Source organism: Schistocerca nitens, chromosome 2 (genome assembly GCF_023898315.1).
Source record: "Schistocerca nitens isolate TAMUIC-IGC-003100 chromosome 2, iqSchNite1.1, whole genome shotgun sequence".
Taxonomy (NCBI): Eukaryota; Metazoa; Arthropoda; class Insecta; order Orthoptera; family Acrididae; genus Schistocerca; species Schistocerca nitens.
This window is the reverse complement of record NC_064615.1, coordinates 12785813-12800542: the sequence shown is the minus strand read 5'-3', so window position 1 is coordinate 12800542 and position 14730 is coordinate 12785813. Positions and strand designations below refer to the sequence as shown.

The window sequence follows — 14730 nt, the reverse complement described above, 5'->3', positions numbered from 1 at the left end:
AAGCACCACGAAATACAATAAAGTAAGGTTAGTCTTGGGGTACCTCAACAATCATCTCAAAAGCTACTTGAAACTACGCAATTTAGAAATAAGAGATTTAACTTTGAACTTGAATTAAATCATTCTGAACAATTAACAAAAGCAAAATTTAGTACGAACCAAGCTGAGCTAACATAGGGTAACAAATCTCGCACTCTTAATTTGTGCTTGTGTAATCTATATATTGTAGACAGCTACGAATACCTTAACTGAACTTTGAAATTAAAGCAGTGAAATGGAATGATATTACTTTAATGCTGGCGTTTGAATTTCAACGACACTTGGGTTCATTCCGGAAAAGGAAGGGACCGTGCTTGGTAATGCAATTGGGACAATGAGCAACAAACTACCTGTAATTTTGTGAGGCAAATGGAACAATTTTAAAAGCTGAGGTCTGCCATACAGTTCTAAAACTTTACGTGCTTCCAATCTTCCTTGTTGGTTGATTGAAGGTTTGAAGTCGTCGGTCGAGGAGGAGGCGACAGTCACTCATTGCCGGCCGTCGCTGTTGCAGAGGCTGGATGTTGGCGCGCCTTCTTCTCGACACGGTCACCAGGCGAAATGGGCTCATGATGTGCGGCAACTAATGCTTCCCGTCCGCGACACCGTGTCAGAAACTATCACAGCGAGTCGAGAGCAATTCCATGCTGCCAAACCCCGAAAGCGCGGCAACTCGCGGGAGCGTCACACAACACACCTGCTCCACCGCCCTACTCCAGCCAGACTCTGCCCTGCCCGCGCTCCACGCGGCAGAGTTAACACTACTAAAGATCCTAAACACTTTGGTTCTCCACACGACCTATCGATGTAATCGTTCGATAGAACATTTTCCCTTGGCAAGACCCAGCATAGAAATACAAATAGTATTTACAAAACAAGCCAATTATACATCGACATAAATGCATAAATATATAAAACAATTACAATATACACTCCTGGAAATGGAAAAAAGAACACATTGACACCGGTGTGTCAGACCCACCATACTTGCTCCGGACACTGCGAGAGGGCTGTACAAGCAATGATCACACGCACGGCACAGCGGACACACCAGGAACCGCGGTGTTGGCCGTCGAATGGCGCTAGCTGCGCAGCATTTGTGCACCGCCGCCGTCAGTGTCAGCCAGTTTGCCGTGGCATACGGAGCTCCATCGCAGTCTTTAACACTGGTAGCATGCCGCGACAGCGTGGACGTGAACCGTATGTGCAGTTGTCGGACTTTGAGCGAGGGCGTATAGTGGGCATGCGGGAGGCCGGGTGGACGTACCGCCGAATTGCTCAACACGTGGGGCGTGAGGTCTCCACAGTACATCGATGTTGTCGCCAGTGGTCGGCGGAAGGTGCACGTGCCCGTCGACCTGGGACCGGACCGCAGCGACGCACGGATCCACGCCAAGACCGTAGGATCCTACGCAGTGCCGTAGGGGACCGCACCGCCACTTCCCAGCAAATTAGGGACACTGTTGCTCCTGGGGTATCGGCGAGGACCATTCGCAACCGTCTCCATGAAGCTGGGCTACGGTCCCGCACACCGTTAGGCCGTCTTCCGCTCACGCCCCAACATCGTGCAGCCCGCCTCTAGTGGTGTCGCGACAGGCGTGAATGGAGGGACGAATGGAGACGTGTCGTCTTCAGCGATGAGAGTCGCTTCTGCCTTGGTGCCAATGATGGTCGTATGCGTGTTTGGCGCCGTGCTGGTGAGCGCCACAATCAGGACTGCATACGACCGAGGCACACAGGGCCAACACCCGGCATCATGGTGTGGGGAGCGATCTCCTACACTGGCCGTACACCACTGGTGATCGTCGAGGGGACACTGAATAGTGCACGGTACATCCAAACCGTCATCGAACCCATCGTTGTACCATTCCTAGACCGGCAAGGGAACTTGCTGTTCCAACAGGACAATGCATGTCCGCATGTATCCCGTGCCACCCAACGTGCTCTAAAAGGTGTAAGTCAACTACCCTGGCCAGCAAGATCTCCGGATCTGTCCCCCATTGAGCATGTTTGGGACTGGATGAAGCGTCGTCTCACGCGGTCTGCACGTCCAGCACGAACGCTGGTCCAACTGAGGCGCCAGGTGGAAATGGCATGGCAAGCCGTACCACAGGACTACATCCAGCATCTCTACGATCGTCTCCATGGGAGAATAGCAGCCTGCATTGCTGCGAAAGGTGGATATACACTGTACTAGTGCCGACATTGTGCATGCTCTGTTGCCTGTGTCTATGTGCCTGTGGTTCTGTCAGTGTGATCATGTGATGTATCTGACCCCAGGAATGTGTCAATAAAGTTTCCCCTTCCTGGGACAATGAATTCACGGTGTTCTTATTTCAATTTCCAGGAGTGTATAAAGACACACAAATGTCATTTCTTCAGGTAACAAAATAAGGAAAAAATTTATAGATTGAAATAGGATATGCATTTCTGGTGTTACAAGGTCATCAGTCCCCTAGAACTTAGAACTACTTAAACCTAACTAGCCTAAGGACATCACACACATCCATGTCCAAGGCAGGATTCGAATCTGCGATCGTAGCGAACCGCTCGGCCACTGCGGCCGGCTGTGGGTAAGGAACAGGGTCAGGAAAAGTTACTAATCTCTGGGAACTGCAAATACGGTTTAAGCGCCTTTACTAGTGGATAAACATATGCAAACATATTACATGCCTTGCAAGGTGGTGCAAAGTTCAAGCGAAGTATCCTGGCTGTCTGCACCTGATGAAATGGGCTGAAGCAGTCGCGGACCTCGTAGACCTCGACAGCACCGGCTAGAGGGCGCTGTCGTCGGTGACTCTCGTAGTGCCAACCTAGCAGAGCGGACCTACGTTGTGGCATCGTAGCTATGGATACCACAGCTGGTTTCCCTTATTTTAGTTGCAAACAGGTTTTTGAAAGCATTTTCAGAGAATTCTCTCTCGCTCGCTGCTTCTAAAGCAGTAGTTTTCCCAATATGCTGCGGATTGGTGGAATACTTCAAGTATGACGACGTATTTCGAGAATATTTCTTTACAACAATTAAATATACTCCAAGATCTACATCCAAAGACTAGTCTGATTCTGGTAGAAGGATGCTATTACAGATGTCGTGACTGTTGGTTGTTGGTCAATACTAGAAGATTTTACACAAAGATGCAATTTCATTTAAATTATGTCCCTATAAACACAAGTCGCTATCCTTCACCCACCTATCCCCTTCCCTGGTCCCACTTTTGCACCAAATAGCTTTCTATTCCACCAACGCAATGACAAGTGTTTTTACACTTCTCTACAGCTTTTCCGCTTTCCTCCCGCCCCCTCCCCCCAAAGCACCCTACTAACCATGTGGCAGTCCTACCCTGCCCTACACAGTTGCCGCATGCTCCCACAACCACTACACACTCCCCCCTCCCCTCCCCAGCTACCACTCCCCTCCACACCATAGCCTCCTGCCTACCACCACCACCCATGGATTGCTTCTTCAATCATCAGCAGTTGCTCACAGTCTGGACCCAGTGGTCAGAAACAGTGGTAATGTACGTGTGTGTTTTGCTTGCATGAATGTGTGTGGTTTTATACTTTGGAAGAAGGCCTTTTGGCCGAATTCTGAATTAACAGTCATTTTGTTGTGCCTGTCTGTGGCTTAACATCACAACTGGTACTTCTCGTACCCAAAAATCATAGTTTCTAGGGATTCTCTCAAGAACTGCTCATCAACAAATGTTGTTTTTATAAGCCCACTACGAATAACCCTAGACGACACCTTTTGCAAAAGACCTAAGCGATTTACTCAACTGCTTGGGCTGGGGTGGTGTGTAAAGTTTAGATTTTGACTCTCTACTGTAGGCTAAATACAATATTCTTCTGTTATTAGTACAAATGATCCATTGGTCAAGGGCTATCCCTTACAAATGACTCACCGGAGATATGATACCTTGAAAATTCGCATTTACGCGAACATGGGTCTGGAACTTACAGCTACTGTGTACATCGCGCACGGATCAATACACTGGTGAATCTGTAGCCGTACAGTTCAAAATCTTTGTGGAACAAGATATCTTCTATGATAAAAAGCTTCAATTTACAAAGATCAAAAGGATTTCAGACGGAAATGACGCTATGAATAATACACTCCTGGAAATGGAAAAAAGAACACATTGACACCGGTGTGTCACACCCACCATACTTGCTTCGGACACTGCGAGAGGGCTGTACAAGCAATGATCACTCGCACGGCACAGCGGACACACCAGGAACCGCGGTGTTGGCCGTCGAATGGCGCTAGCTGCGCAGCATTTGTGCACCGCCGCCGTCAGTGTCAGCCAGTTTGCCGTGGCATACGGAGCTCCATCGCAGTCTTTAACACTGGTAGCATGCCGCGACAGCGTGGACGTGAACCGTATGTGCAGCTGACGGACTTTGAGCGAGGGCGTGTAGTGGGCATGCGGGAGGCCGGGTGGACGTACCGCCGAATTGCTCAACACGTGGGGCGTGAGGTCTCCACAGTACATCGATGTTGTCGCCAGTGGTCGGCGGAAGGTGCACGTGCCCGTCGACCTGGGACCGGACCGCAGCGACGCACGGATGCACGCCAAGACCGTAGGATCCTACGCAGTGCCGTAGGGAACCGCACCGCCAATTCCCAGCAAATTAGGGACACTGTTGCTCCTGGGGTATCGGCGAGGACCATTCGCAAGTCTCCATGAAGCTGGGCTACGGTCCCGCACACCGTTAGGCCGTCTTCCGCTCACGCCCCAACATCGTGCAGCCCACCTCCAGTGGTGTCGCGACAGGCGTGAATGGAGGGACGAATGGAGACGTGTCGTCTTCAGCGATGAGAGTCGCTTCTGCCTTGGTGCCAATGATGGTCGTATGCGTGTTTGGCGCCGTGCAGGTGAGCGCCACAATCAGGACTGCATACGACCGAGGCACACAGGGCCAACACCCGGCATCATGGTGTGGGGAGCGATCTCCTACACTGGCCGTACACCACTGGTGATCGTCGAGGGGACACTGAATAGTGCACGGTACATCCAAACCGTCATCGAACCCATCGTTCTACCATTCCTAGACCGGCAAGGGAACTTGCTGTTCCAACAGGACAATGCACGTCCGCATGTATCCCGTGCCACCCAACGTGCTCTAGAAGGTGTAAGTCAACTACCCTGGCCAGCAAGATCTCCGGATCTGTCCCCCATTGGGCATGTTTGGGACTGGATGAAGCGTCGTCTCACGCGGTCTGCACGTCCAGCACGAACGCTGGTCCAACTGAGGCGCCAGGTGGAAATGGCATGGCTAGCCGTTCCACAGGACTACATCCAGCATCTCTACGATCGTCTCCATGGGAGAATAGCAGCCTGCATTGCTGCGAAAGGTGGATATACACTGTACTAGTGCCGACATTGTGCATGCTCTGTTGCCTGTGTCTATGTGCCTGTGGTTCTGTTGGTGTGATCATGTGATGTATCTGACCCCAGGAATGTGTCAATAAAATTTCCCCTTCCTGGGAAAATGAATTCACGGTGTTCTTATTTCAATTTCCAGGAGTGTACTTGCTCTCCTATATTAAAACCTATATCAGTTTTTTGTCCTTCATTTCTCTTCAGGAACAGTCAATAGAGCAATGCTGATTTCCTCCTCTTTCCAAAACCAAAACTGATATGGAGAGAAAGTTGCTTTCCTAGATTTTTATTTTTCGTAAACGCTTTTCATGGACCACCGCATTGAATTGCAATATATGAATAAGTGACTACAGAATTTGTGTTCTGCGAGATAAGGGTTCCAACAGAATATTTTCGGGGAGGAGTGTGATACCATCTCGTTGTTACACAGTGTCCAACATACTGTATTCCGAAGTGTTGTGCGAGGTTGTGGCAAAGCTTTTTCGTTCACCAATATGCTTACATCGTCTTTAGTCTCGCAGCGAAGCTACTTCAGAACTAAGCAGAATCCAAAAAAACAAGGTTTGTATCAAAATCTACGAATATATTGGAAACTTACGCAGGTTTAAAAAGATTGAAAAATGCGCATTTATCTTTGCATTGTAAACCATGTAACCATTTGAAATGCCGGCCGAAGTGGCCGTGCGGTTAAAGGCGCTGCAGTCTGGAACCGCATGACCGCTACGGTCGCAGGTTCGAATCCTGTCTCGGGCATGGATGTTTGTGATGTCCTTAGGTTAGTTAGGTTTAAGTAGTTCTAAGTTCTAGGGGACTAATGACCTCAGCAGTTGAGTCCCATAGTGCTCAGAGCCATTTTTTGAACCATTTGAAATGCCACAACGCTCTGACACACTCCAACAGTTCAAATGGCGTAATTTGCCCGCAGCTCATCCAAACGTCCGCCTCTTCATAATGCAAGGAGGTCTTCAGAGCATGAATGAGGCTACGTACCACGCTGTTCCTCTTGTGGTCATACCTTTCTTCGCCGACCAGCCGCACAACGCTGCCAAGATTTCGCAGGCGGAAATCGGCGTCAGGCTGGACTACCAAGACGTCACTAAGGACAACCTGCTGGCCGCTGTAAGGACCGTTCTGGATGAACCAAAGTAAGTCACTCAAAGCTCCAGGGCAAATAAAGTATCAGATCATAAGTGTCTAGTGGGCGGTAATATGGGTGTACACAAATTTCGCCTTTTTTGACCGTTTGTGTTCTGCTGGTGATATTTTCATTGAGCAGTCCCAACGTCTGTGGAGGAATTGCACCACATTCTTCTTAAAGAGCCGAAACCAGTGAAGATAGTGTTGTTGGAGGCTGGGGTCTGAAACTAAGTCGGCATTGTAACTCATTCAGAAGGTTTTCCATTCGATTCAGAGCAGGACTCTGGGCAGAATAAGTCCGTTTCATGAATACTATTGTCCTCAAACTATTGCCTCACAGATGCTGATGCACCACAGGGTTTAGTGTTACACTAATACAACCAGTTAACGTCTCCTAACTATTTCTCCACTGTACGCAGTACATAGCGCTAAAAAACGTTACACACACATAAACAGATATAAAAAAAAGGGATGACAAATTTTAAATACAATAGTTCATGTTTTAGTTGTGAAGAAAACGGTTCCTGGAGATCTACTTTGACCGTGAATTTGCAATCAGAAAACGCTTAAAGAAAAAGTGCATGAAGTAAAGTAATATTGTGTAAAACCCAAGAACATGATTTATTTCCAGAAACTTCAAAATCAAACCTCTATATGAGAAGTTTCCCAACCTTGTTAAATTTCTGATAATAAAATCGTTTGATAGTGAAAACAGTAAAACACTCTGAACCTAATTTGTTAAATAAGGACACAGTATACTATAATTTTCCATACCAGTAGCAGTTAAACCCAGATAACTTTGCATCTAAACCTTAATGTATGGAAATATGATGTTAAGTAACATGTAAACAAAGACTGCGTACTTTGACAGTTGTCAGATTCAAAGTTCCGTCTAATACGCTAACTTGAACCAATGGCGAATAAGCTACTTCTTTGTAATTGGTCGGTGTAAATGACTTCAATGGCGGATGCCTCACCTTACACGTCTGGTCACATTTCACAGTACCACATAGAAATTCTTCTGCCTAAACGATTGCATATATACGTCGAAGCAAACCCCTCAAAAAGACAAATACAATGCATGCAACGACTAGTAAAAATACAATGAAAAATAAACCAAATAAAAGGATGACAATAACTATTGTTAATGGTGGGGTCAACAATCACTGAAGGCGAACAGCCTTTACAATAGACTATTTTTATTCACGGCGATAAACATTAAGAAATGATCTATTAGAAAGCAAACAGAAATTAAATTGTCTACAATTGTGAGTTCTCGAAGAGAGAATCTTATCTGTTCTGGGCCGGCGTGATGTGGCGACGACAGTAGAAGCAGTTTGAAGTAGCTGATGTGAATCCAATATGTTCGTCCAGTCGTGTCCCTGGCATTAATGTATCCTCTTTCCTTACATCCTGTTTCGGCTGGCGGTGGTAGTAAATTACGTAGCATCCATTTGTCGTAGGCCGTAACAAAGTAAATCTCTATGCAGCACCGTAAGTCCACGGAGAGACCAATACCTGCTTCACATGAATGGCATGCAGTTACTAGTACTCAGACACACACAACTGATATCATTAAAGTGTACGGGCCTGAAGTTGGCGTTGACGCAACGTCGAAACTAGTAGCCAAATAAATATGAAATCTTAAATAGAGCTGGAAGAGTTTCATTTTAATAAAAAAAAGGAAAAGAAACAATACTGTCTGTTCTCGAGTGCACTGTCATTGCCACAAGCATCGTTTAGCAAAAATAAACAGCGTTCGCGTAATGCAACGTCCGTTTAGAATGTCCATCACAAAGTCAAATTTCAAACCGTGTCTAACACACAAAATTCCGGTATTAATATCGCGTTAAACGCACACCATCAATACACACATTACTTCCCTGTACCGCCATGCTCAAGCGCCATCCGCGAATACGTGACTATCTGCATCACAAAAATTGTTCAAATGGCTCTGAGCACTATGGGACTTAACATCTATGGTCATCAGTCCCCTAGAGCTTAGAACTACTGAAACCTACCTAACCTAAGGAAATCACACAACACCCAGCCATCACGAGGCAGAGAAAATCCCTGACCCCGCCGGGAATCGAACCCGGGAACCCGAGCGTGGGAAGCGAGAACGCTACCGCACGACCACGAGCTGCGGACATCTGCATCACACTCTCCGACCCGACAACTATCGATACCTCTCTCACCTCAACAGTTCTTACAACACTTCTACCTATTTCCTTCAGTTTCTCACAATGCATTTAGTAAAACTATCTGAAAGACCATCATAAGGAATCTGACTCTTTACATAAGGAACTCGTATAGAAAACATCAAATTAAACATAGTCACACTTCTTGTAATCAAATGAAATATATTCTACGTCATCATAAATATATCTATGTAGTCCAAGGTAGTAGAAGGAAGGACAAAGATTAAATCTCATTATTAGTCGTGGCAGCACATAGTGTAAATAATACTTTTGTACATCTGTATCTCGCAAGTCATCTTGCAGGTATCTCGAAGGCTGCTCCAGGTTCCCTGTTACCTGCCATTCAATTCCTGAAGTCGTGTCACTCAAACAAGTTCGAAAGGTAACGCGCGGATTGATGATGGATATGTTGGTTAATCTTTACTTGAGACACTGCAAGGTATGCAGCTGTCGCGCGTGTCTTAGGGAAGTTCGACGACTACTTTGATGACTTCGCATGGGTACGGAAGAGTCCAAAGTTTCAGATACAGCAGATCAATATTTCAATTGAAAACCACGTTTCTTTAGAAACAAGGAGACATTCAGTAAGAAAGCCGTGCAATGAGTGTACTTACAAGCTGAATTAACCACCGTAAATTCAATTCCACCTGTCCACCTCGTCCTCTGCAAATAATTTTACCAATTTCGGTAGATTAATCGTCTATCTTCAGGTACTTTAACATCGAGAAATAGAGCATTCTGACAAAGTTTTAGGTGACAATTTCAATTCTACTTGAGCGAAGGTACCAGTAAGCATGATTTGAAAAGTTCATCCACCAAGCGGGCAGTAAAACTCGTGTCTGTTTTGATTTATTGTAGGCGGGCACCAGAGCGGCGATAAATTCAATGGGCTGTATGGGTGAAGAAAGTGCTGTATCAGCACTGCTGACCTTAAACCCATTTTCAAGTCTGCCGTCGGTTTTGCCCACGTCCTCCCTTGAGTGTGCGGGATGCAAAAAAGCAACCTGATAATAATATGGGAGCAGCGTGCTTTTTTCGGGGTGGGGAGGGGGGGCATCAGGCCTCTGTCTGATTTGATGAGGTCAGCTACGAATTCCTCTCCTGTGCCAACCCCTTCACCTCATAGTAGAGTCCTTCCTCTACAACTTTCACCCTCTACAGCGCCCTCTAGTACCATGGACGCTATCTCCTGATGCCTTAACAGGTGTCCTATCATCCTGTCCCTTCTTCTTGGCAGTGTTTTTCCGTGTGTTCCTTTCCTCGCCGTTTCTGCGAAGAACCTCTTCATTCCTTACCTTATCAGTCCGTGTAATTTTCAGCATTCTCCTGTAGCACCACATCTAAAAATCTTAGATTCTCTTCTGTTCTGCTTTTCCCACAGTCTGTGTCTCACTACCGTACTGTGCTGTTCTCCAAACGTAAATTCTGAGAAATGTTCGACACTAGCAGACTTCTATTCGCCAGAATACCTTTCTCGCCAGTGCTAGTCTCTTTTAATGTCCTCCTTGCTCCGTCCATCGTAAGTTATTTTGCTGCTTAGTTACCAGAATTTCTTAACTTCATCTACTTCGTGAGCCCCAACTAAAATGTTAAGTTTTTCGTTGTTCTCATTTCTGTTACTTCTCATTATCTCGGTCTTTGTCCGATTTACTCTCAGTCTATATTATGTATTCATTAGGATGTTCATTCATTTAGCACATCCTGCAATTATTATTCGCTTTCACTGAGAATAGCAGCGCCATCAGCGAATGTTATCACTAATGTCCAATCACTCTGAATTATAGTGCCACTCTTGAACCTTTCTTTTATTTCATCCATTGCTAATTCGATGTATAGATGAACAGTAAGGCGAAAGACTGCATCCCTGTCTTCTACACTCTTTAGTCCGAGCATTTCGTTCATGGTCTTCTAGTCTCATTGTTCCATCTTGGTTCTTGCACATATTGTATATTACCAGCATTTCCATGTAGACTGCCCCAATTTTTCTCAGGGTTTCGAACATCTTGGACCATTTGGCATTGCCGAACGGTTTCTCCAGGTCGACGAATCCGATGAACATGTCTTGATTTTACATCAGTCTTGCTTCCACTATCAAACGCAACGTCAGAACTGCCTCTCTGGTGCTTTAACCTTTCCTGAAGACAAACTGACCATCACCCAACAGATTCTCAGTTTTCTTTTCCATTCTTCTGTATAGTATCCTTGTCAGCTACTTGGATACATCAGCTGTTAAGCCGATTGTACGATAATTCGGCTGTTGCTATCTTCGAAATTATGTGGATGCTGCTTTTCCAAAAGTCTGTTGCTATATCGCCAGTCTCATACGTTCTATACACCAACGTGAAAAGTCATTTTGTTGCCATATACCCAACTATTTTAGTAGGGGCGACAGTGTACGGGACGTCAAATCGAGGAAAATTTTCAAGATAGCTTCTGGTCGGAAAAGTACCATTGTGGAGCTGCGGCCGTATAACGAGAGACATTCAACGACTAACGTTCAGTAGTTTTTCCGATAACTGAACTTATGCGCAGGTGTCTGCAATGTGGCTTTGCCCAATGATAGAACTGCTGCGTCTTCCAAGGGGCTGCCACAAACACTTTTCCGGTAATTATAATTTAGAGGCGTGCTGGACGCAGTAATTCTGAATTAATGTTGGAAAATGGGATCTGAAAGAAAAGGAATGTTTAAAATTTAATTTAAAGCTTACCGGAGGGCCCTGGCCGTAATGCTCCAAAATCTCTCATCTGGAGAGGGATCGGCGACTTTGTCGGCCAAGGTAGAGCTAGGGAGGCAGGAATACAAGTAGTAAAGACTCTCGCCGCGTGCGGGCGGACATTATCTTGCTGGAATGTAAGCCCAGGCTGGATTGCTATAAACGGCAACAAAACGGGGCATGCAATATCGTTAATGTACCGTTGTGATGAAGTTTGCCGCGGATAAGAGCCCAAAAGGCCCTGCTATGAAAAGAAAGGACATCCCAGACTCCTGGCTGCCGGGCCGTATGCCGGTTGGCAGCTTTGTATCCCACCGTTGACCGGGACATCTCCTGAAACGTCGTCAGCCTGAAATCTCATTGACTGGAATAGAATTTAGCCTCGATGACCGCGAAGACGCGTCTGGGATGCCCCGGTCAGTGGCCATCCGAGCGGTCTTAGGCGCTGCAGCCATGGACTGTGCTACTGGTCCCAGCGGAGGTTCGAGTCCTCCCTCGGGCATGGGTGTGTATGTTTGTCCTTAGGATCATTTAGGTTAAGTAGTAGGGACTGATGACCTTAGCAGTTAAGACCCATAAGATTTCACACAAATTTGAACTTTTTTTTTTTTTTTTCCACCTGCCCTACGCCCCGACATCCATGAGCGATGGTCTGCGGTACCATTTCTTTTCACAGCAGGCCCCTCTGGTTGTCGTTCGCCGCACCCGTACAGCACAATGGTACATCAACAATATTCTACGCTCCGTTTTGTCGTCCCTCATAGCAAGCCAGCCTGGGCTTACATTTCAGCAAGATAATACCCGTCCTCACACGGCACCAGTTTCTACAGCTTCTGTTCGTGCTTGCCGAAACCTACCTTGGCCAGCAGTGTTGCTGGATCTCTCTCCAAGGGAGAACGTTCGAAGCACTGAGGGCGGGGGCCTACGAGTAGCTCGGAATCTTGACGATTTAGCGGGCCAATTGGACAGAACTTGGCATGATTTTCTTCAGAAAGATAATTCTATCAGTCAGTACCATGCCGAATAATTGCTTCCAAAAATAAGAGGCAGAAGTGGATCAACACGTCACTGACTAGCTCTATTTCTGAAGGTCTTCTTCTTGCATAAATAATCCATACTTTTCTGAAATTATAATTGTCGGCACATGTTTGTCTGTATGTGCACCGATTTCTATCCCGTACCAATAATTCTTTCGTGGTGTCTTTTTTTGTCTTCTACTTAATTTTAAGACGTTAACAGTCACATGTGTGAGGGGTTCAGAAAGGTCTTTCTCGCACAGTTCTTGGAACGGAGAAAGACTCATATACGTTTCTCTGCTATAAGGGTACAGCTTAACAAAAGCATCCGATACATTACAGTTCTGAATGGAATCAATAGCCGAGTTTGTGGATTCGTTAGTCACAAGATAGCATTAGTACCACATCCAAATTGAGTCCCAAAAAATTGGATGTGTTATGATCAGCCTACTCCGCGGTAGTTCACTTATTGCCGATCATTTTCGTTATGTTTCTTGCAGTAATTTGTAAGTCAGTATCACGTGGAAATTCTGGCAATTTTAGTGAGGTTGTTTTTGCACATTCTACACTTTCAGAAATTACCGTAATGTCAATCGTACGCCATTAATGATAAAGGCGCAAGAGTAATTCACAAATGAACTTTACGGAACGTTAACTGATGACTGAATTTCAGTTACTATAAGCATTAGTTCCTCTTTTCAGGAAAAATATCTATTTATGGCTAATATACATGTGCATCTGTCATACCAGTAAATACCTTCAAACCAAATTAGCGTTTAGAATTTTAGATCGACGTTGCAAGACAAGATTACTCCTACTAACATAATTTACACAGCGGAAGAAATTTTCTAATACCGTGACCATCGAACTTTTTTGCTTAAGAGACAATACTGACATTGTAGGGCGACACCTTGGGTCGAATAGGAAGGGGTGGAGAGGTGAAAGAGGCCACCCGAAGAGAAATTCAGCTTTCACCGAAACCAAACTGTGACTATTGCAGTAGCTTCCCACTTACACATTTTCAATCTACATACTGTAAGGTATCACAATAAATATTCTTACACGAAAAATGAAATAATGTACTGGAATTAGATGAATTTTTCTGAAGGCTTACACAGTGACCAATTTTCAGTACTTAAGTGGGTTCTGTGGCCGGTGCCATCGCAACAGGATCCGATGTTTGTTTTTCTAATTTCTGGGCACATTTTCCTCGCCCCTCCATGCCCCACTATCTGAAAGAATGCCAGTCTCCTGCAGAAGACCATTTTCAATCGGACTTTTGTATTAGGCAAATTATAACAGAACAGACACAGTTTTAAACAGTATAACTAAACTACTTCAAAACTGGCACAAAGGGGTACTAGGTTGGATGATATTTCCTAAATGTTTTGATACTCATTTTTTCCTTCATTCATTGCACTGTATTGCAACAGCCTTAATATGGTTTCATATTACTTGCTAGAAATATGTACCACATTTGAAGCTGATCGTCTCTGTAATCTACATGCACAAATCTATGTTACTTCGGTTTAACATTTATCACAGCAGCTGATCGGTAGTAGATGCGCGTGATCGTGAGTTGTCGGCATTGGAAGACAAACAATAAAATATTTCCCCTCTCATTTCTATTAAGCCCACAGTGGCCGCGCTACACGCCACTCTGCCCCTGACGTAAGATTTTTTTGTAAATTGGTTACTGATCTCACTCTGAGGGAGTAATAGCAAGTAAAACTGCTAGCGACAATCCAAAATTCAAACAAACAGCTCTTATATCTCTTCTTCTGGAAGAGTTTTCTATGAACTTCTAATAATTCTTACAATAATATCACATTCCAACTCTTGAAAACTCCTCAGCAAGATGTTTTCTGCCGTCTATACATCGTTTCCATACAAACGTAAGCTCCAAAACTATGCTCCTGTCCATTATTGCTTCTATCCAGGGCAGTATTGGATGTGTGCCTTCTGAAACAAAAAGGATTCTTGCCACGTTTTCGTGTTTTTATATAGCTGTGCTTTGCATTTCCTGTCGTTTGTATATGGCTTTTCTTTATCATCTTTCGACACTGTGACTGTCATTGTAGTTGTTTCTAACTCTCTTCTCTTATCTTCGAATTTGGTTACTTGAATTCGGTACTAAGTAGCCCGTAGCTTCAATTTCACGACACCATACTCGTTCAGGATTTTCAACCCAAGCAACCGCCTCATGAATGTGTGCCACTGGTATCCTCTCTTCTCGCAC

General features: G+C 45.2%; 1 protein-coding gene across 2 annotated transcripts in view; it reads left to right on the top strand.

The window, feature by feature from the left end:
• Positions 1–14730, top strand: part of LOC126235673 (UDP-glucosyltransferase 2-like) — a 57508-nt gene that overhangs the window by 38561 nt on the left and 4217 nt on the right. For both annotated transcript variants that reach the window (XM_049944399.1, XM_049944398.1), the window contains exon 6: positions 6349–6568. In XM_049944399.1, coding sequence (XP_049800356.1) covers positions 6349–6568 — 220 coding nt within the window. The remainder of the gene's footprint in view (positions 1–6348; positions 6569–14730) is intronic.